This window comes from Thermobia domestica, chromosome 9, assembly GCF_964235325.1.
Source record: "Thermobia domestica chromosome 9, izTheDome1.hap1.1, whole genome shotgun sequence".
NCBI classification, from domain to species: Eukaryota; Metazoa; Arthropoda; class Insecta; order Zygentoma; family Lepismatidae; genus Thermobia; species Thermobia domestica.
In genome coordinates, this window is record NC_137462.1 from 82486268 (window position 1) to 82508916 (window position 22649).

General features: G+C 33.7%; 1 protein-coding gene across 5 annotated transcripts; it reads right to left on the bottom strand.

Annotated features, from left to right (window-relative positions):
* Window positions 1-297: 297 nt before the first annotated feature.
* Window positions 298-22091, bottom strand: LOC145694790 (voltage-gated hydrogen channel 1-like). Of its 5 annotated transcripts, XR_014133045.1 has the most exons (6): window positions 21943-22091; window positions 17729-17904; window positions 15471-15801; window positions 12924-13113; window positions 7402-7484; window positions 298-2877 (listed from the first exon to the last, which is right to left on the bottom strand). XR_014133045.1 is itself a non-coding variant. In XM_081771432.1 (5 exons), the coding sequence occupies exons 2-5, from the start codon at window positions 17882-17884 to the stop codon at window positions 2832-2834; spliced, it is 723 nt and encodes a 240-aa protein (XP_081627558.1). In that variant the 5' UTR covers window positions 17885-17904; window positions 21943-22091; the 3' UTR covers window positions 298-2831. The 5 variants fall into 5 exon arrangements, 4 of the variants coding, with proteins under 4 accessions (XP_081627558.1, XP_081627560.1, XP_081627559.1 ...); XM_081771432.1 differs by lacking the exon at window positions 7402-7484; XM_081771434.1 differs by lacking the exon at window positions 7402-7484 and having other exon boundaries at window positions 21924-22033.
* Window positions 22092-22649: the final 558 nt, after the last annotated feature.

Genomic DNA, 22649 nt, shown 5'->3' on the forward strand with positions numbered 1-22649 from the left:
ATCTTTCGGCGGATAAAAAGAAGTTTTAACTATTATTATTAGCATGCCTGAAAATGGATGGAATTAAATATACTTGAGTCAGTCTTGTTTTTACCAAATATCATTTAATTCGTATTTCTCAGTACACCAGCGTTTCTCAAATTTGTTTTCAATGGACGATCACTTTTATTAGTCAGTACTAACCTTCTCTTCTTGTTTCCTTCAAAAGCAAATTTACCATTCATTCTAGTTTTGGAACTTCTTGTATAAAGTAAAAAAAAAAAAAAAAAAAAAAAAAAAAAAAAAAAAAAAAAAAAAAAAATACAATATCGTTACAGTTTAGACAAAGTATCTTCGCCTTCATCAGACACATTATCATCCAAAGCTAGAGTGAGTGGTGTTTAAAGAGAATTCTAGTGCAAGTTTATATAATCAGAATTACAAAATAGTGCAAGAGGAAATTATGAAAAGTAAGGTAAGTTGCGTGAGTTGCCGGATCAGATGAGGAAGATATGGAAACACCAATCCAGTACAGTTAACAGAATATTCAATATTAGAAGCAGTAAATAAAAGCGTAAGTTTACGAATTATTATAAACATGCGCAATTCATATTCCTAAATAATTAGTGTTCACGGCATCAGCGTAACTGAATCTCATTCTCGCCTACACGTGACACTTTTTCAAATCCAACAGTACAGTACAATATATAAAAGTAAAATAACTCTTCCTTCTTAAGTTTTCCCTATCTGTCAATTTACTTTCATTACCTTTCTCCAACTGTATAGCAATTTAAAGGTACTTCAAATTACATGGCTAATGTTTTCAACTTTCTATGTCATTTACGGACAAGAGGTGGTGTTCATAAGCAAGAGGGAAGATCAGTATTGACAACCCATTTATATTTTACACGATTCCATTGTCAACTTGTTAAGCTTGTTTTGTCAGCTTCAAAGGTTAATTCAGTTAACCAGTAATATAAAACAAGTGTTCTTCGGATATTTCGCTGCACAGTACGAATTAATAATTTAAATATTATCTTAACTATACATTATACAACACAAATAAATATATATAGCTATGTCTCTTGTAAAATGTGTTTTTAACACTTCATCAAAATAACAGAATGATACTGAGTAGAACTTAAGCGGTTAATACATCCTTAAAAAAGAAATAATTTAAACTGAAGTTTCAAAGTAACTGTTATAATCTGTGACAACGTATTCATACATTGGTGATGGCACACACTTATTTGTTAATCGTATGGCACTTAGGATTTTAACCCGTTAACACAATCGATATTTTTTTGGCTACATGATCGAAATAAGAAAGGAAACAAATAGGTATAATGTTTGTATTTAGAAAACCTTCAGATACAAAATATTTTTAAATGTCATTGTATAAAGTAAATGTTATTTAATATTATCGATCATTCTTCATCCTGATAACAATTTACAAAGCTAATATATCTACGATCTGTGAAATAAAAATTTCTTTTCCACTCGCTGATTAGATTTAACCACTGTGATGTTCTAATCTTCTCGGGAGATTCTTATTGTAATGACAACTCAACTCTTATTTATATTTTTGTTTCTTCCTTCATGTTATTTTGTTTTATTTATTTGTTATAAATTTGAGCACGTCAGTCTGACCTCAACTCGGAGATAACAGACACTTATGTAAATAAATGCAACAGTATTGGAAAACAGTTGGCGAAAATATGCTAATATATTAAGATCCTAGTTTAATGACTCCTTTTACATATTAAGTGTAATATTTCTACTATTATATTCTTGTGACATCAAATATTAAAGTTGATACAAATATTAAATTGTATATAAAAAAGAACTGTTTCTAGTCACTTTTATATCTTATTTTCGACTTACATCTAGATTTACCTAACTTTTAAAATGTAACTTTAACGACAAAAATCCAACGAAATCTCATGAGTTTAGATAATCATATAAACATACAAATATGAGTAAAACGTTAATAGATGATAAATTCATTCATATATAACAATAACAAATACACCGATATATACATACATTAATAAGTTTAGGTACCAGTAGTACAAAAATGTCTTTTACAAAATTACTTTCATTTGTATATAGTTTTGTACCTCATACGATAATACTAATTTTTTTCCTAGTAATATATATATATATTATGTACACTCATGTCCAAAATTATTGTCGCATATCTATAAATATGTTGTTGTAAGAATATAATTTGATAACGAATTCGCCCGATATTTCTTATAATGTTATTATGTGTATAATCTGCAAAGACATGTATGTGGCAAATTTCATGTCAAAAGAGCAGTAAATAAGAATAGCAAGAAGAAAATAAAACTTTCTTGTCCATTTAGCAACATTTTGTTTTACTCATTCTAATTTTCCTATTTATAATTCTTTTCCTATGCAATTTACCATAAATATTCATTTCCCGATTATACACATAGTATCAGTATTAAAAGTACCCTGTAACATCATTATCAAATTATATTCTTACAAGAAGACAGCTATAGATATGCGACAGTTATTTTGGACATGAGTGTACAATAGAGATTCATTTGTTAACATCTCATTACACGTAACAACAAAGCCTTAATATAAATTATTAGCTATACAAAAATAGCTACTATTATGTACAATCGTCATGATAAATGAGCAAAATAGATAACGCTTACAAAATATAATTTTTGTTGCTTCTTAGATGCGCATATATATGTATATACATACGTTATCCAATAATTCATTGATATTGATATTGACTTCAGTCTTCAGTGGCCAGTGCATTATGGAAGCTTTAACTCGTTTTGAATTAATATTATACATGGACATTACCATTATTACGTTTTGTCCTCTGCACGGTTTATTTCGGCAATTACATCAACTCTGAAAAGAAATAATCAGAGAAATATACTCTTTGACGAAGAAGAACGTATGATGTATTATCAAAATTTACAAAAGAAGATTTACTATAAATAACCTGTTTTCTTATTTCTCTGCAAATTTCATTGCCAAAATTTGTGATGAACTTCATTTATTGAAGAAATCACTGGAATCCAATTCAACATTACTGTTATCTTTGGAAAGAGTAACATTAAGATAATGTTTTCTAGTATGCAGCGTAGTAGTTCTAACCTCTATATATAACAGAAGTCCTGATGACTGACTGATCAACGCCGAGGCCAAACGTCTTATGTTAGAAACTTGAAATCTGGACAATACATAGGATAAGTAACGTATTACACTGTTAAGGAAAGATTTTGGGAAACCGATGGGGAAGAGGAATAATGGGGGGTTGCAATTGTTATAATACAATGTCTATGACCCTTCCTCGGAGTTCTTTAAGGGTAGAAACATGAAATTTGGTCTTTAGACTTTTCATTTAAAATAATTAAAAACGTGTTTAAGCGTTCTTTTATGTATATACATTTCACCTAAAAGGGAACAAAGGATACAGGGGGTTGCTACTGTTATAATAAGATGGCTATATCTTGAAATTTCTTATGGTTAGTGACATGCAATTTGGTATTTAGACTTTTCATTTAAAATAATTAAGGACATATTTCAGCATCTTTATATCAAGACGCCATATCATATAGAAGTGTATTAACTGTTGTGGAGCACTTAACAATTATTTTGAAATATAGTGCACTTAAGTGGACGAAAATAGTATGTAATCCTTGTATAATCATCGTAGTAAGTAACAACAATCTAATATGTGTTACACTACATATATCTTTAAATAAGTAAATATTTTAACTGTGATGAGGTGATGTTAAATATTTTATTGTGTTTGTTTAGGAAATAATTGTTACAGCTCTGAAGAATAGTACGGACTATTCCAAAACGGATTACATACTATTGAGAAATCAGTGAAAGATTTACAGGGCAAAAAGGATGGCGCATATTCAAGAAATTGGATCAGACGAACACTCTTCCGAAATTCCTAAATTGAACCTTCAAAATTTCATGCAGCAAATGAAAGAATTACTTGACTGTAAAATGGACCAGATGGGAAATAAATTCGAACAATCTCAGATGGTTAAGAAGGGAGCAACAAAATGTCAAGTTGGAACAATTCGAGAAATCTCAGATGGTTAAATTGGAACAATCCGAGCAATCTAAGTAATAAGCTACAACAATCGTCTCTGAATCTGAAAACCAAGTCTGATGGAATACAAACACGAATCGACAATAATTCAGTCCAAATCTCAGAATTGCAAAAGGACGATTTGGACCGTAAGAACAAATTAAAGACCAGCAAGAGGATCAACATGAATCTTCCAGTTAAATAAGTTGTCCCGGATTCACAACGAGTTGCAGTCATTCCTGAATTTCAGCATGCAGTCTACAGGCAGGATTATTATAACGGAAGCACGCAGGGATGCTCAACCAGGAAAGACATCAGTACGGATCCTGAGAGTGAGATGGATAAGAAAAGACCACACGTAAAATCTAGGAAATTATGATATTTAAAAACGCAGTTACACTAAAATTTTAAATATACCGGTAAAGTTTAGGGATGTCAAAACCTTAACAAAATTTTAGTGGTCGTGCAGATAGTATTTCGGCTAGTACTTTTATAGAAAAATTTGAGGAAGAATGTGATTTGAAAGGCATTGATAAAAATCTAATTTTTTAAAGATCTTATCTCATATTTTATTGCCACCCTGCTCAGTATGGTTCAAAGCCATTAAAAGTGGCTTACGTAATTACGAAGATTTTAAGAATATTTTGCTTACTAATTTTAAAATAACTTTATATTGGTGTAAATAAAGACGCAGAAACAGGAGATTCGATCCCAATATAGATAAAAGCATTATGGATTTTGTTATCACTACATATAACAATCTAAAATTACTGAATTTCGTCAAGAATCATTGCATCAACTAGAATTTTGTTACCGTACAAATTACAACAAATTTTAATCTCATCAGTGTATGAATTTTAGTCATTTGTTGTTAATAGTACAAAATTTTGAAAATCAGATGGCTATGTAATACAGTGGAAATAAGAATGTAGACAATACTGTTAACAGTCGAGTACCCATATGTAACATTAGTATAAGGTAAAATAGTAATAATGAAAAAGGTTCTGGTTGCACAAATCATGTGCAGTTCTGTCTTTGCCATCTGTCATCCAACTTGCAATGGACAATGTCTGTGAATGGACCCCAGTCATCAAACAGTAGCAAGTTCAAACCATCAGGTCGCTAGGAGGCGCAATCGTGCATTTAACGTCGTATCTCTCGAGAAGTTCTCAACCGTACAGGTATTTTATTAGCTTGTCGTAATTAGCATTAGTTGTTCTTTTAAATGGCATGCTTAGTTTCTCTGCAGGCGAGTTCTTTCTCCCGAACTTCCCTCGTCAGATCAAAGGAGAAGAAAAATTAATGAGAGTGAACGATCCTGAAATTAAGTTTTAGTGTTCTTTCAATGGGAATCGAACTCTGGACCACGTGTACCAAAGGCACACACCTATAAGATTAACGGTGCATACTAGAAGGAGATTTATTCCTAAATGGCAGATGATGATTAGAGAAGAGAAAAAAAGAGGAACGTAAATTACGATACTTGTACTTGGAAGACCTTCTTAAGTTTTTTTTTAAATTTCTATATATTAGACTGTCTCAACGTTTTGTTCATTTTACATTTTTTTTTTTTTTTTTTTTTTTATAAAGCTGAAGGCGATGACAAACTACAGAACTCACGACAAAATAATAACGCTAAAGAGAAGCAGTAGTTGAAAGAAAATCTTCAGTGATAGGTCTCGCCGAAAATTAAAGCGAGTTATTACTTAGAATCATCCTGCGATGCAGTACAAGTGACTGAAGAACTACAGTAGTACCTCTCAGAGACTGTGTCAACGATCATAGTCCACCGCGATTTACATGACAAGGAGATTCAGGATCGGGCTGCATGAGCAAAATCACTGATTAGGGACCATAACGCTTTAGCACGATGACAATGATGTTGCAAGCATGCAGTAAGGACCGCCGATGACTGGAAATGTGAGGTATGGTCAGATAAGGACCGCCGATGACTGGAAATGTGAGATATGGTCAGATAAGTAATCATGCACCTTATTTCAAACCACGTGCCGTGTTTATGTGTGATAGATAGCTAAAGAAAGAAAAAAAAAAAAAAACTATGATTGGCAGTGATTCCGCCCAACCGTGAGACATGGTGGCGGCTGTATGATGCAGTGGGACGCAATATTTCGGTCTTCACTGTACTTGTACTGATGCTTACCGGTCATGTCATTGCCTGTGATTATGTAGTCATTTTATAGAACCATGTGTATCCTATGGTTCCGGTGTTCTTCCCGGACAATGACTATAGTCCAGGATGAAAATTACGCTTATTCACACAGCTGCTGTTATTACGACGTGGACTGAGGAACATCGGGATGATGTTGAACACCTCCTTTGGCCCGCCCAATCCCCAGACCTGAATATAATGAACACTGTGGTCCGTTTTGGAAACACAAATTTGATGCAAATTTCCATCTCCATCCTCTCTCTGGAATTAAATAATTCACTGTAATAGTTGAGTTACTACCGTTCACGTTTTCTACATGACTCCACTTCACGTCTTCGGAGCTGTTCTGAAGGCAAAAGATAGTTCAACGCCATATTAACCTGTTAGATATGTCGCACTTTTTCCAGTTGTTTCCATTGAATTTACATATATATATATGAGATGTATTTTTTAAGTAATGTCCGATTGCCAAAAGAAATAAAACTAGTAAAGATAGTGTTATACACTTTTCGTTATTTCCTCTGTACACATTAAGCTATATTTCCACATGATTCTGAATAATTCGAATAAAAGAAATACCTCTCAGATGTTAAGCAATGAATGGTGTATGACTTCAAGTTGTTTTGAGTTGTTGCTGCTAAACAGAACTCACTCAGATATTTCAAATTTGAGAACATAAGAGTGAGAAGATGTGTACATTTTTTTTTTTTTTTTTATTTTCTATCTGCTCATAGTCTAAATTTTCCTAGAAATGTATTGTTAAGTCACATTTTTACATCATTATTTATTCGTAGAAATACAAGTTTAACTTTTCCTTTACGGTCTGATTTTCAAAACGGAAATATCTTTAAGACAGCTAAATAATATTTCCTTAAAATCCTCCTTATAATATAATTTTTTTTTTCTTTTTTCAAAAATCGATCCCTCATTCGCCTCACTTATGAATGACTCTTTATGTTGCTTTTTCAAATATCATTCATTAAGGTCTCTCTTCGCATAAATAGAATCGTACGCAAATATTCTGAAATTTAGATATATTATCAGAACTGTGTTAAAAAGCTTTCTGCATTTGATATTATGACAAAACCTTGTTCCTCGTCAAAAATACTAGAAACACTACATTGTTGTACTCTACAGTAGTTATACTCACATTGATAACGCATACAAGCATGACAAGAACCGAATTATGACGTTTATAACCACACTTATTACAATCCCATACGAACAAACCACCTAGAAAAGAAATTACGAATAGTGGTATGAATTGTGTTGTAGTACAATATACTGTATAACTCTAATAAATGCAATTTGAAGCATATACTCAATAATTCACAAACGCAAGTTAATTGTTACCTTAAATAGAAAGCTAAGTTAAAAGTAAAGAAATAATGATCAAAATAAATAAGCGAATAAAACTCTTGAAAAAGCCAAGAGATGCGAACAGTTGTTTTGTTGGGCGATATGAATGTTTCATTAACGAAAATATCTTTAACAGTTATCTTAACTACAACCCTATACCTCCCAATCATACTTACTCCAGAACAGTTGCTGGGGAAGGGCAAGCAATAGTGGCTCTTAAGTAGTCAGCTCACCTCTGATTTGATGGGTACTTGGTTCGATCTCAAGTCAAATGAGTTTGGGATGGACAACATCGTATCCGTGGTTTTTCTCGGAGACAACATCGTTTCTACCACATTCTCATTCCACCAATGGTTTAACAATTATTCACGTTCATTAATCATCCGTCGCACTTAGCCTAAAGGACAACCTAAGATATAAAACTAGAAAAAAAAATGTTACTCAAAATCTCACGAATGAAAAGTTATTTTGTCTAATAAATAAATAATATTTCTGATTCTAGTGGCAAAATAAATTCTTTCCATATTATGTGAGCTCTCAGAGAATACATTGGTTTTGCCATAAAAATCTACCACCACCATTCAATGTATTCATGGCATAATAATTTATATATTTCTTTAATGCAAACTACAAACAGTCAAAACATTTTAATTTTTAAAAATATTTACAGTAAAACCTGTCAACTTGGCCACCTGCTTATCTTGACCTGGTTCGTCTTGAACCTGCATTTTTCCATAAGACATTCGTTACTTATTAGTAACTCTGTAAGTTGGCCATCTATCTATCTTGGAAGTTGGCGGCATTGAAGCAATGTTTACCTATGATGATAATGATGAATTTACCTGCGTATCTTGGCCACGCAAAATACCGTTTTGTTATTTTTCTTAACTGTTTCGTATTCTCATATGAGAGGCAGATGTTCTGTATTTGTGACTGGAGACAGAGAAGCATGGATTCGCATGATTTGTTCTTGGAGGTCAATGACCAGAACACTACCCTGATAAAAGGGTGGTGAAGGAAGATGTGAATAAGAAAAAGCAAGTACAGGAATTCAGGAAATGGTTGTACGCATATATTTGTTTACCCTGTCTTGTTTTGGTAAAGCTATTAGCTATATCGGCTCCTTTCATCAGTGAAAAGCTTTAGTAATTTCTTGAAATTCTCAAGGTTAAAGCTAACCGTCTCAATTGTCAACTATTGGCACATGACAGCTTGTCGAAAAGTAGTAGAGGTTTTGACATATGAATTCCCTTAAGATTTTCTCAAAACATCTTTTGCTCCGAGGAAAACGCTTGTAGCTCATTAACAAGGCAAAAAGAATAAAAGAAATACGTTTTGAACGAATTTGCAGATGAGATGTTTCGTTTGTACAACAGAATTGAAGTACATTGGATTTTATCCAAAAGGAAAAGAAAGAAAATAAAATGAAGAAAGAACAGTAAGAACTGAAAACAAGTCATACAAACTGCATATAAATTGTTCAATTTATAATTTCACTTTTCTTGTTTTCAATCTGAATAACTCAGTGTGCTACAATATCAATTTCAATAGACTGGAATAGTAATGTCGTCATTTCCTTCCCGTTACCATAGTGATCGCCATGTTTTTTTCTATACAAACGCGTGAAGCTAATGGAGCTAAAGAGCTTATTTCTAAAAGTTCCACATCCCTAAGTAATGAGGTATAATCGAATGGTTTATGTAAGCACAATTATCATGTAATCCACCATAAGAAGCAATTATACGCAATATAAACTCCCTAACGTGTAGATTGACAAGCTGTCGGCACAGAGAAAGCTCTAAAAATAAATGATTTTTATTAATTCTATTAAGGCATTTACACTTCTAATGTCTACTGTTTATAATGGGAGTGCACAATATTATTTCTAAGTATACATTACAAAAGAAAGAAAAGGATAGCCTTTAGAAATATTCAATCCAGACCATCAGCGGATATAGGTAACATGTTTTCTTATATTCTCTATCAACTTTTTTTTTTTTTAATAGTATTTACAAAACGTACAATAATTACACATCCAATTATGAATGCTTCAGTATATATTTTAAACAACTGTTAAACAATAATTCTGTTCAAATTTGCAATAATATATCATACTCATATTATTGAATAAAAAAATTTCCGGAATTATTTAAAGTTAATATCTGATTGTGAACAGGGTGAGTACACTTTAAGGTTTAATTTAACCTGAAAATATAGACATTCTCAAAATATACATCAGAGGGAAAATTTCACAAGACATGTGAACTCGCTGATTTCAGTTTCAATGCTTGTCATGCACGTAACATTATTTAACAAATTTTTTTTTCTAATTACCTTTTCTACCCTTTTTTTCAGTTTCAATTATTAGAAATATTTAAAAAGAAACATAAGTATTTGTTTCACTCTAATGTTTGCAGTTCCGAAATATTTCATCACTGTTTTCGTTTTGTATATAGGTTCTTTAGGTATTTAGACAACTTGTTGTTTAGAAAATAAAATGGCGATCACCATGGCAACGAGAAGGATGTGACGTCACACTATTTCAGTCTATAAACTGCATACATATGCTTCTATTTTATGTTTGTGTTGTTGTGTTTTCAATCCGAATAATTCAGTGTACCAGGCTAGTTTTTAGATTAAACATACCATACTAATTTTTTCTAGTACCGTATATTGTTATTGTATTTCTAGTACTCTATATAGATTATTTAAAAGTAGCTGTCGTGTCATTGCTTATTAAAATTTTAATCAAATAATACTAGAAATTCTTTTCTAAAAATACATCAATCACACTTATTTTCTGTAAGTTGGCCACCTGTCTAAGCTGGCCACTTTTCAATGGAACCGATGGTGGCCAACATAGACAGGTTTCACTGTATTATTTCAGAGGTACAGTGAAATCTTTCATCTTATACTGGTCTGGGTTGACAATATTATTTCATGACTCACTCTGGACTTTTTTCTGGCCTTGGTTTACTTTCCAATACGTCGTCAGTGTTTAAATATTATTAAAAGGGCTTCCTCTAATAAAATAAAATTAAATCTTGAAGAGCACATTAAACAAAAGAGAAGAAAAAGATACTTAAGCAAAGTAATGCAATCACTCATACCATGTATGAAGTTTCTGCAATTTGTTTCCTCTGTTTTTTCTTTTATTCAGAGAATAAATATATATGCAAATAGCCAGACATTAAGATCAATTGATAATCAAGGATCTTCATATCAATACGAAATCATTGCCATTTCGGTCTTAATGTATGCTTAATCCCCCAAAACGTCATCAATGCAGGTGTTGTATTGATCGCTGTAAGTATTTTTAGGTCAACACATTCCGTAAATTTCAGTATCACAGAATCGACCGCCTATAGAATTCCCAAAACCTTCACATGAGACATACGAGAAACGCCAACATAGACATGGGAAACGATGCCACCAGGAACTTACAAAGGTTTCGCTCCTAGATTAACGACAAGTAGTTTCCAGAAGACCGCAAAGAAGACAATTTATGAATAGGTGTCTCTCGGATGCATGAACCATTAGAACTATGAAGGAACAAACAAACTGTGAATAGAATAACTTACATTGTTCGTGACAAAAATGCATCAAGATAACAGACGACAGACATGAACTATGAGATCGATGCTAGGATAATTCCACTCCATTGACTCTTCGTAATTTCCAGTTTAACACGAAATAAGCTACCTGTCATATCAACAACAACAACAACAAAGGAAATCACTCAATACCAGGGGCATGACGAAAGTGTTTAGATACTAAAACTCAAATAGCGTTGCCGTATTGAAACGCATCACGTTTAAATTGTATGCTCCCTACTGGTGAAAGGTATAACTGCAAGGCAGCAGGTTTGTTTGTTTGAAAATTAGTAGGCTGCAAGTTTAGGTTACTTTGAGACTGTCGGTTGGCAACAATGAAGTTCGAGCGACGTGATTTTCGTGCAATTATTATTATTATTATTATTATTATTATTATTTGACGGCTTTAGTGTGGTTTAACACAAGTGCAGTGCCATAATCGCTTAGAAAAGTGTTTCGGGAGATCTGCCCCTTCACGCGCAACAGCTTTTAATTGGTTTGTGGAGTTTACACGCGCTCGACAAAGCTTGATAAATTAACTTCGCTCTAAAGTCCTAGTAACGCAGTTACGGATGAAAATTTGCAACAATAAGAAATCTTGTGAAACAAAACAGGAGTCAACAGTATGGTGTTTTCAAAATTCAGTCCTGGAAAACTAAACGAGCACGGAGTGTGGATAAAGTTATGGGGGCATTTTTTCTCTAAGACAAGCCATGCAGTGACAATATAGTTAGATGATCGATGTACAGTGACAGCAGAGTGGTATGTGAAAGTGCGTTTCGAGTGTCATTGAAGCTTGGAGATCTGCTCACCGAAAGTCTCCACAGGCTTATTTTTCTTCACGACAATCGACAGCCAGTTTCTATAGGAAAATGGACTCCGTAATATACCGCACGCGGTTTATTCTCCAGATTTAGCTCCATGTGATTTTGCCTTCTTCCCAAAACTCAAGCAAAAGTTTCAAGGATGCCACTTTCAAACAGGTGAAGAGGCTATCTCGGTGTATAATAATAAATCTGATATTTAAAAAAAAGTTCGTGGTTTTTAATAATCCAAAAATGTATTGATGCTTGTAGGAACTATTTTGAGAAACTGTAAAAGATTTTGTGTAAATAAATTGATTTTTTAAGAAGTATTTTAAAAACTTTCGTATGCATCTCGTTGAAGAATTTTAACTAGGACGCCCCGAGCTAATTTTGGACAGACTCAAAGCACGACAGAGAACATCGTATTTCTTTCGCGAGTGATTCTTTTTATTGAAATATGTAATTTGAGGTATAAGTAGTGCACAATTGGAACTTTTGTAATATAAAATCTCATCAAGACTTTCAAATGCAGAACAGTTGTAGATACCGTTGATATTGTTCTTTCTTACTGTTCTTATCGCAATTACGGAACATTTATGGTTTTGGCTAACTTAAAAATTCAAATCGAAAATTAAGTATCTAATTGAATTTCATTAGAGAAAGTTCCTTCTATGATTATACGATCTAGGATTTAAAGCCGTCGCCCAAATTGTATCAGTAGAGGTTATATTATTGAATTTTAAAACACAATTCATAACTCTCAATCTAAAATCTGTAATGTTTAGAAGTCGATTCACGCACGATTTATGAATTTGGGTACGATCAAGTCAAATTACAATTCTGTTTGCACCTCCCATACTTTCCTTTAAATATACACTGGGTAACACAAAATTACAAGTAGAAATGGAACATACTTAGTAACTTGTGGAAGATGATCAGCATCGAATCCTTTCTGTTGAATGAATTCTCGCAGGGCTTCTAGTTCCTTTTGCTGCGACGCACATAACTGCTTCAAGTACAATAATTCTGATTCTGCCGAACGACGAGCTTGAATTTCGTTCTCTAGACGACGCTCGGCTTGTTTCTTCACTGAATACAAAATGCCTGTAAATAAATCATTACACGACTTCAGTAAGTTACAACAAAACATGATAGTTGTCTTTAACTGTAAACAACAGAAGTAGTGCAATAAAACAACTCATTTGAAATTAAAGTACAAACAGTACATTGTTTCTATAAATGAAATAACTACTTCTAACTTATTTATTAATCGCATAATGTTTGCTTTCTAGAGTGCGTATATCGATCACATACACAATGGTAACGAACGTGTTAAATAGATTTAAATAGATTAACAACAAATCTATGCAGTATCGAAGAACATGCATAGAATTTTGGGTTTTACTGCAAAAATAATGTTGAGAATTTACTATTCTCTTTGAGTATCGTTTCCCAATTTAACCTATCAGCACCTTCAGGACTGCATTCAAACATATATTTATTTCTCATTCTTACATCTATTAACAAAGTATGACTTCGGGAATGTTAAAGAAATATTTAACTAAACAATAAACTAATTCATGAGCAAAGAAAACCGTTTTTAATTATTATCAAACTAAAATCATATAACAATTTCGCCAACACTTTGACTTTATCATACAGTATGATTTACATGAGAATTAACAGCAGATTGAATACTACGAAACAGATAATGCCTTTGTGTAACCTGATTGGTAATTGACATGCAATCGCCTTACAGTATACACAAACAAAACAAAACAGACACAACAATTGCTAAATTCCTTCTCCCAATGTTGAGACTGTGTATATATACATTCAATAACGGAGAGATCACCAACTACGCTGAATTTACAAAACACGACAAATAAATAAATAAATATTTACATATCTTTTAAGACTTCTTAATAATATATTCCACTGTACATCAATTTTAATTCCCGAGTTTCAGTTCATCACTTCATCACCTTCCATTTCAATGAATCTTTCCCCTTTCCACCTCCTGATCATCTTTCTGTCTTCTTGGTCTCGCACTTTCATTTCATTCCAATTAACTTCATATCTCGTGTCCTTTATCTGCTTGTAGATTCCATTTCTCTCTCTCTTTAATCTTATGTCGTCACTATGTTGTTTAATTCGCTCCTTTAATTTTTTTTTTCTGTTTTTCCAACACAGCATATATCATACTCCTGCATTGGATTCTTTGGATGCTACGCCGAAGATTCTGGCTTGAGTCTCAGTCCAGTCGGGTATTTTTCACTTTTTGTGACTGAAGACAAATTAAATCCTAATCTAATCACATCTATAGAGGAACTGGTGTGTTAAAAATCGGCTGTTTCCTCTTTTTCTCAATATAATCATAGAAAGTTGTTCATCTAATATGCAGGATCACAAGTTAGAATCCTCCCGTACAAACACGGTATCAATTTTCTTTGGCTTCTTTCTATTTGATCACTCTAGCTCATCAGTATGCATTAAAGAAGCAGCAAAACTGCAAATCATTTTATTTCATAGGAAGATGTGCTAGTGACAAATCTGTAGTTTAATATAACTCTACTATTAACAGCCACAGGGTAAATCAGCCACAAAAGCCTTGGCCAAGTTTATTATTATTATTATTATTATTATTATTTATTCCTAGCACAAACGAGTTTGTTATTCAAATGCCCTAATGTTAGTTAATATTTAGAATATTACAACAGTATAAGCATCTGCTAAAACAGAAAATACTAGAAAAAAAAATATTTGTAGACTCATTGAAAAGCAGATTCCTTTCAAGCCTAAATTTTAGATTTCAATAATTAATCTTTGAATCTGTATACTGATTTTAGTCCAGTTATTTCTGTAATCCGGAAAAACTTAACTAACATGATAGTGACTTTTTAATTTATCACATGAATTCAAAACCGACTAATTTTTCATAAGATTTTATGCATATTGCCATGCTTAGCAGTCACAGATAAACGGAGAACGTTGCCGTTTCCCAAACGGGAGATCCTGGGCCTGGGTTTCTTAAGGTTACTCAGTCCCATCAGACAAATGATGAGATGGTTCATTTAGATCCTGGCCAACTTCCTTCCATTTATCTCGTTATCAGTGGTCTTAAATGTAAAATAGTTCCACAGCAGTATCTGGAACTATGTGAATAAACAAGTAAACAAAATCAGAAATGAAAGAGCTAGAAAACTAGAAACATTGATGGCTAAACTGAAGACAAATTAAAATTAAATCCTAATCTCATATTTTATGGCAAATATTCTAAAATATAGTCAAATCTGTGAAAGATCATTTAATAGGGAAGTGGTGGAAGAATGGGAATCCCTAGACCTGTGATTAGATTTTTTTGCTCCCCCCCCCCCCTCTCTAACAGTTAGTTTCCACATGAAGCATGTTCCAGAGCAATAAAGTAATACATATAGCTAAAATTAAATGAAAAATCTTACCATTAAGCACACGTGCAACTCTCCATAACCTGAGAATAATGAGGAGGCCAATCCCAGTGGTTGCATTATGAGATTTTCGAAATGCGATGTCAACACTGAATGATACTATAACTACAATGCCATCAAAAATTTCCAATTTGTCGCGGAAAAATGCAAATCGTAGGGCGTATAACTTGATCAAGAGTTCCAAAAGAAATATTGAGAGGATGGCAAGGCTACTATAGCAAAGAATGTACTGAGCAACGTGGTCATATTCGATTGTTTCCAAATCTATAAGTAATTCAGTAATGACCAGCAAACAATCGATCACTACAAGTGTAATAACTACAATCTGAAACACAAAGAAAAATATATATTATTTGAGAAATTATTTATTTTCAAAACAGAAATTAACTCCCTTAGCTAAAGTTGTAACTGTCCATATTACGTTCTACATATCGTGCGTTAGGCAACTAGTAATTATTTACATAAAACATTCTTAGTAGTAGTTTTTTTTTTCCGTTAGTAACTCTATGATAATTTAAACTATTACAAAATCCGTAATGGGAGTCCAAATTGGAATCTAGAATCCTACATTTTAATTAAAGCATAACGGTTTATATTTTAAGGTTAATAGTCGCACATTCACTACTAGGTAAGGTTAATAATCGTACATTTTTCCATTTTAAAAAACAAGATAAAAACATCAGAGAGAGAGAGAGAGAGAGAGAGAGAGAGAGAGATACGAAGTGTGCTCAAAAAGTATTGAACCTTATTCTTTCCCGCGTAAACCAATGAAGCGTGGTGCATTTTCTTCAATGTAGATGTTGAGGGGACACACTTGCACAGTCGTGATTTTTTTTTTCCGCCTACAGAAAGCGTCAGTCGCTGGCAGTCGGCCAACGAGTGAAGACGTACAGTGAGCGGTCGTCGGATTCAGTGTTTTTTGTAAAAGTGACAGAAAAACTTGAGCAAAAAATTTTGCCAGAAGCTTAGCGATATTCAAACGGAAACCACTGAATCGGATCGGTACATTCAATTTTGAACGAGAATTTGGGTATGAGAAGAGTATCCACAAGATCTGATTCAGGCTTTCATCGCCGAACACAACATTCCTGTGAGTCGTCAGGTTTCCTACTCACCCAACATGCCTCCGTGTGACTTTTGGGTACTTCCCAAGCTGAAAATGCCACTAAAAGGGCCCAATTTGCGTCGAAGAGAAGATATCATGCGGAATACGACGGCACAATTGCTCACCATTTCAAAAACTGCGTCCTAGAAGTACTTCCAACAATAGCGGGAGCGCTGGGAGAAGTGTGTGCATTACTAAGGAGACTACTTTGCAGGGAGTTAGTGTTTCGGATTTCCAAATCAATAAACGTACTTTTGCCAACCAAAGGTTCGATACTTTTTGAACACACCTCGTATATATATATATATATATATACACTTCACAAAATGAACCTTTGGTTATATGTTTTCGACGTTTTGTTTCGTTCATTTCTGAGAGAATTTTAATATCTGAAAGCATGTCACTTAGGGACAAGATAAAGTGGTCTCAATATTAGGAGCACAGAAAGTACGCGACTATAGGGAGCGAGATACACTTCAACCTCTTTGTTTGAGCTGTCATTCCGACATTCATCTACAGTAACTTGACAAAAGATAACATATCAACTTGGTGGTTGGATGATGTTAGCTACTCACTCGCTTAATGAGTCAGGGATATTAGTCGACTATTTACTGTAGATCGAGTCGACTATGTCGTACAGATGCCTGGAACTTATTTTAGTTCATATTCCACAACTTTTATATTTTCTATCCCCACTTGTCTCTTTTCAGTTTCCCATCTTAATTTGAAAATTCTTATCAAGAACGCACATAAATACTCAACAAATTATTCAGCCCATGAATCCTGAATCGAATATTTCGAACCAATTCGCATATGAAATGTAGACCTCTCAACAGAAATCAAAATTTGACCGACTATTTAGCTATTTCGAGAAAGGAAACGAATACGAATTTAACGTGTCTAAAGTAAGTATATGTCAACATATGATTTGGATTTGTGCGACAGTTAGAGCCCCAATTCCTAAGTTTTAGTCATTTGTTTCAATGTCGAATTTTGTCCAGATACTTTGTCTGAGAAGATGTATGTACTACAACTAATTCAAGGAACACAATTTAGTACAATAACAATAATAATAATAATAATAAATAACAAACAACACTTGCGAAATTATACTAATTATATTAAATTAAATGAAAGAAATTCTTACGTGAAATTTATGGCTGTTTAAGATCCTAATTATCTTTTGACGCAATGTTTCATTTGGCAAAAGATTTTGATCTGATTCTGCTGTAAAGGTACTGCTGGAATCATCTTTGATGATTACTTTTTCTAAGTCTTCACTCAGTCTTGTGTGGGCATCCATTCTACCATGAATGATAATATCTAAAAGTAAACAGTAACAATTTCTTACTAAAAAAATTACCATGTGAATTTTTTTTCTAAGCTATAAGTTGATCAAAAACCGTAGAAACATGGATAGAAGTTAGACATACAGGATTCTTCCTTAACTGTATTTCATATACAACGTAGAAATGAATTCATGTGATATTAATGTTTGAATAGCATCTTCTACAGAGGCAGCTCGCGTGGGAAGTCACAACGGTAAAAGTGAAAGTGTTTTCGCTTGAAACCAAAAGAGAAAACTGCCTTAGCGTACTAATGATTACATACAACAATTAATACCGTAGATAACCTTCATTTCCTTAGTTTCAAGCGATAAAACTTTACTTTTTCCCAGTATAACTTCCCTCACGAGCTGCCTCTGAATTCCTTATATCTAACGGTAAGAATACAAGTAAGAGATGGACGAATGTCCTATCAGATTACACACTGACAACGAGATTATGTTAGCGTACAATACTATCGGGCTCTTAAAACACAACTATCTTAATGATTACTGCAAATGTATTCAGTACTAACTTTGGATAATTACAATCATCTTGTAAATACAAGCAACTTCTCAAATCTCCGGTTTCTCGATATTTTCAAGATGTTTAACAATGTAAGGAAGAAGGCTGACAGGAATAGTGTGGGGGGAAATATAAGCATATATCCTGTACACACTTCTTACCAAACACCTGCTTCATTGTTAAAAATTGCAATTGTGGAATTGACATGTATAAAAGACTGCTTACTAATCGCACGTCTGCTCATGGTGAGACAAAAAGCTATATATAAGTGATGCCTAGAAAAAAATAAATAAATAAATAAAATACATAACTCGATTTTTACGCTGCTAGATTTCATCCTTCAGAATCAAAGAATAGAGCTTCACTTGTCAGCATCATAAGAGAGTGTTTTTCTTTTTCTTTACGTCTTTAAGAAACATAGTGATTATGAAGGACAGAGATTATTTTCACCCTCTCAGCATCAGTTTGCCAGCGGACGCTTGTGCTTTGAATTTTTTCGGCGGCGGTTAATTTGGAACAGGTTATTACCTTTGCAAGGAAGCTCTTGCCTTCTCTCTGAAATCGCTGTAAATGCTGAGACGAGACATTCTCCCTACATTGCTTCTGGTCGAACGTTAACATTTTTGGGACCAATCTGGCTGTGATTATCCGGAAGTGCAGGTGTTCGTGGATGATCGTTTCCACATTTCCCACGCTGATGTTTATTTTCGCGGTAAAATCTCTCACATTGATGTGTCGATTACTCATAATTATGAGCTGCTCCACCCGATGAATGTTGGTTTTGTTGACCGCAGTAGCTCAGCGTAAAATACGGGTCACGTTGAGAACGGATTCTCTTCCTGACTTGAATTTTGAACACCACTCGTACACTTGCGACTGAGAAAGAGACGCTGCGCACCTAACTTCTGAAGGTTTCGATTTTAAGTCAAAATCTCCCCTTGAGCGGACATTACAATTACCTTATTTCACTTACCTTAAAAATTAAAAGACAGTACTAACTTTCTTTTAGGTGTGGAATGTCAGACATCCTGATCAGAAATCTTGGAGATCTTATAATATATCTATATATATATATATATATATATATATAAACCTGACCATTTTAGAAGCAGATAAAATTAATTTTCACAACCTGTCAAATAAATACTCAGGTATTATTTTTATTTGACTTCACCTTTAGGTAAAGGGATGTCTTTGACTTTAATAAGAATGGTATATAACTGTCGGAATCCTTTTGGTGCTACTTGAAAAGTCCGATCCACATACTAAGGACTGTGCTTACTTAATTCTACCAGGATAGCTTGATGTGCAAAAATTATCACCCTATTCTCAATTTCAGTCCCATTACCATAAATTAGAAAATGCTCCCCTTTAACTGTTCCAGTTGTTTTCCAAAACTACGGTGTTGCCATAAACAGTTATTGTTCCCAAATTGAAATGATATATTTGGGATGGCATTTGTGCTTTGCCGCAGGACCACACTAAAATCGGGAAAAAAAAAAGTACCAAAGCATACTACATTCGGTTAGATAAGATTACATTACATTAGGTAACGCCGAGTCACAAGTCAGTTACCTTCAGAACAGACACGTGTAAACTTTTACAATTTGGAATAGAAAATTACCATTTGGGTATAAATACGGCGTTCAGAGGTATGGCATAAAAACTAGTTAAAAAAAAAAAAAAAAAACTATGATAGGTAGCCACTAAAGAGCATGAATTCTATCTAATCGATTAAGGGTAGGCAAGCTGGTGAGCCCGAGCGATAGCGCGTCAGCGACGGTGGTTATACGCGTAAGTAAGGATAGTGAAACCAGGTGGATTTTGGCAATAATGCGAGTTTCAGTAGCACTTGCAATGGTTTCGTACTAGTAACACTTCATTTGTAAACATAAAATACAGCTTCTGTATACCGTGTAGAAACACAACGCCTTAGTAGTCCAAACTCTCTAAAATCAGTCCGGCGATACAAGACAACCCCTTAATATCTTCAGGAATATTCACTATGGTCTCAATAGTAAGCATTCGCTAGAATAAAGAACTATTCTATTATGCTTATATATTTATCTAGTGAAGTATTTCAAGAACTCTTCTGGGTGCAGATTTACTTTACTGATCCACACATTTGTAAAATTTACAGAATAAATTTGTAATATTTTAAAATAGTAGTATGTTATTGATCTAAATATGTTGTGTTTTTACTTGTGAGATGAGTTATCTATGTGCGTGTTATGCACGTATTCGTCCAAAAAATCGTCCAAACTCGTACCCGATGGACATATTTCTAACATTTACAGAATAAATTTGTAATAATATTCTAGGAGACCAATATGTGAATAATCGAAATAGATTGTGTTCTCACATCCGGTACGCATATGTACAGTACGTGGAAATATATAAATCAAAATGTCACCTGTTCGATACATATTCTCCTTCTAGCCATTTATCACAGTATATAAATGAATGTGATTCAGGGTATATGAAGGTGAAGAGTTAAGAAGCGAAACCAATGAAGTGTTGGTGAAGTAGTACGTATACACTGAAAGATTATTTGTTGTGTCGATGTTGGAATTGTGAGTAATGCAGGTAACGTCTAATATTGTAACTGTAAGTACCATTGTAAATTAAAACGGAAATTAGAATATCCATAGATTGGGAACGGTAAAAAGTTAGTGTTTATAGGTATACCAAACATTCTATTTTTGTTATGTTTAGGTTCTAAAAAAAAATTTTGATAATCGCCCAATATTTAAGGTAGCACTAACACGAGGGAAGCACGCATTTCGAAAGTAATGACAAATCGTGAGCACAAAAGAGTAGTAAGATTATGCGAAGAATAGGAAAAGGTAAGTTTCTTTTCCAGATTTGTAAGTGAAAGTGTAAATGAAGGGACCAATAACATAATAATCATCTTTATATCGCGAAAGCAGCGGTCTTCCACAACCCTAGTTTATACGTATACTCACCACCGCTGATGTGTCTATCCTTACGGACGCAGACCCGCGGAGGCGTCCTCGTTCCGCTCTTGCCCTGACTCGGTTAGATAGCATTCACACTCTTTAATAGCCACCTAGCACAGATTGCTTAGTGTTTTTGCACAAGGCCTCCTAACGTGAATCTGCCGTGAGTAATTCAAATGCACACCTCAAAAATGATTGTTTACGGCATAAAAAGTGAATTCAGAAAGTATATATTTCATGAACTTATGTACGGATTCGTACAATTAATCTGCACGCTTTTGTGTTCCCATCATTGGATACGATGTACAATGAAAACACGTAGAAGTCACAAAACTAATTATTCAACATTATATGAATATAAATTATAACACAATAGCCTCTTAAGTAACTTGTTAAAATTGCATAGAATACAACTGGTATAAAAACTAATAGCTACACATTAGTACTATACACTAACACAGAGAAATTTTCCCTGTGATAGTAATTATGGAATTGTTATTTCAGAGCACTGCATTTAACATCTAGACTTAACCTCAATGAATGAGTATTACATTAATTATGACATGGCATTCTGTCTCGTTCTGTCAAACACTTTGTGGAATAATTCATAGACTGTTACGCCTATTGATGCTCAATTGTCATTGAATCACGTGAATCACAACACCCTTCCTTATGATAATACCACGTGACATACGTCACGCTTGGGTAGTGCAATTTCAATGTAAATCTAACATCACCTTTGGAACGAGTGTAGTTAAACAACCCAAATAAAACGCAAGAATCTTTTCGATAATAGTGGTGGCGCTACAAGGGGCGAGGAGGGGCGACCGCTACTCCAATATTTTTCTCGTCCCTTCTTCGCCCCCCATTTTTCTATGTACAACTGGTGAATAATAATAACATCTACAACCGATAATAATAATAATAATATGCAAATCAAAACAAGTGTGGCTGCGTCGCCTCCCAAAATTTCCCCCCCCCCTAATATTACGAGCTTAGCTCCGCCACTGATCGGTAATTTACAAAAGTAATTTAACCGGTACAATGTAAGACATGCTTAGCACAATAATGTAAAAAGTAGTAAGGAGGAAAAAGTACCGGTAATAGAAAATCTACAAAGTAATAAGTATGATGAGGTAAAAGAACTTGAAAAGTAACTGTGACAATCATGGACGCCAGAAGAAAATTTTCTAGGGGGACAATCTGCATGGATGCGATATTATGTCTGGTATTCAATACACGTGGTTTGCTATATTAG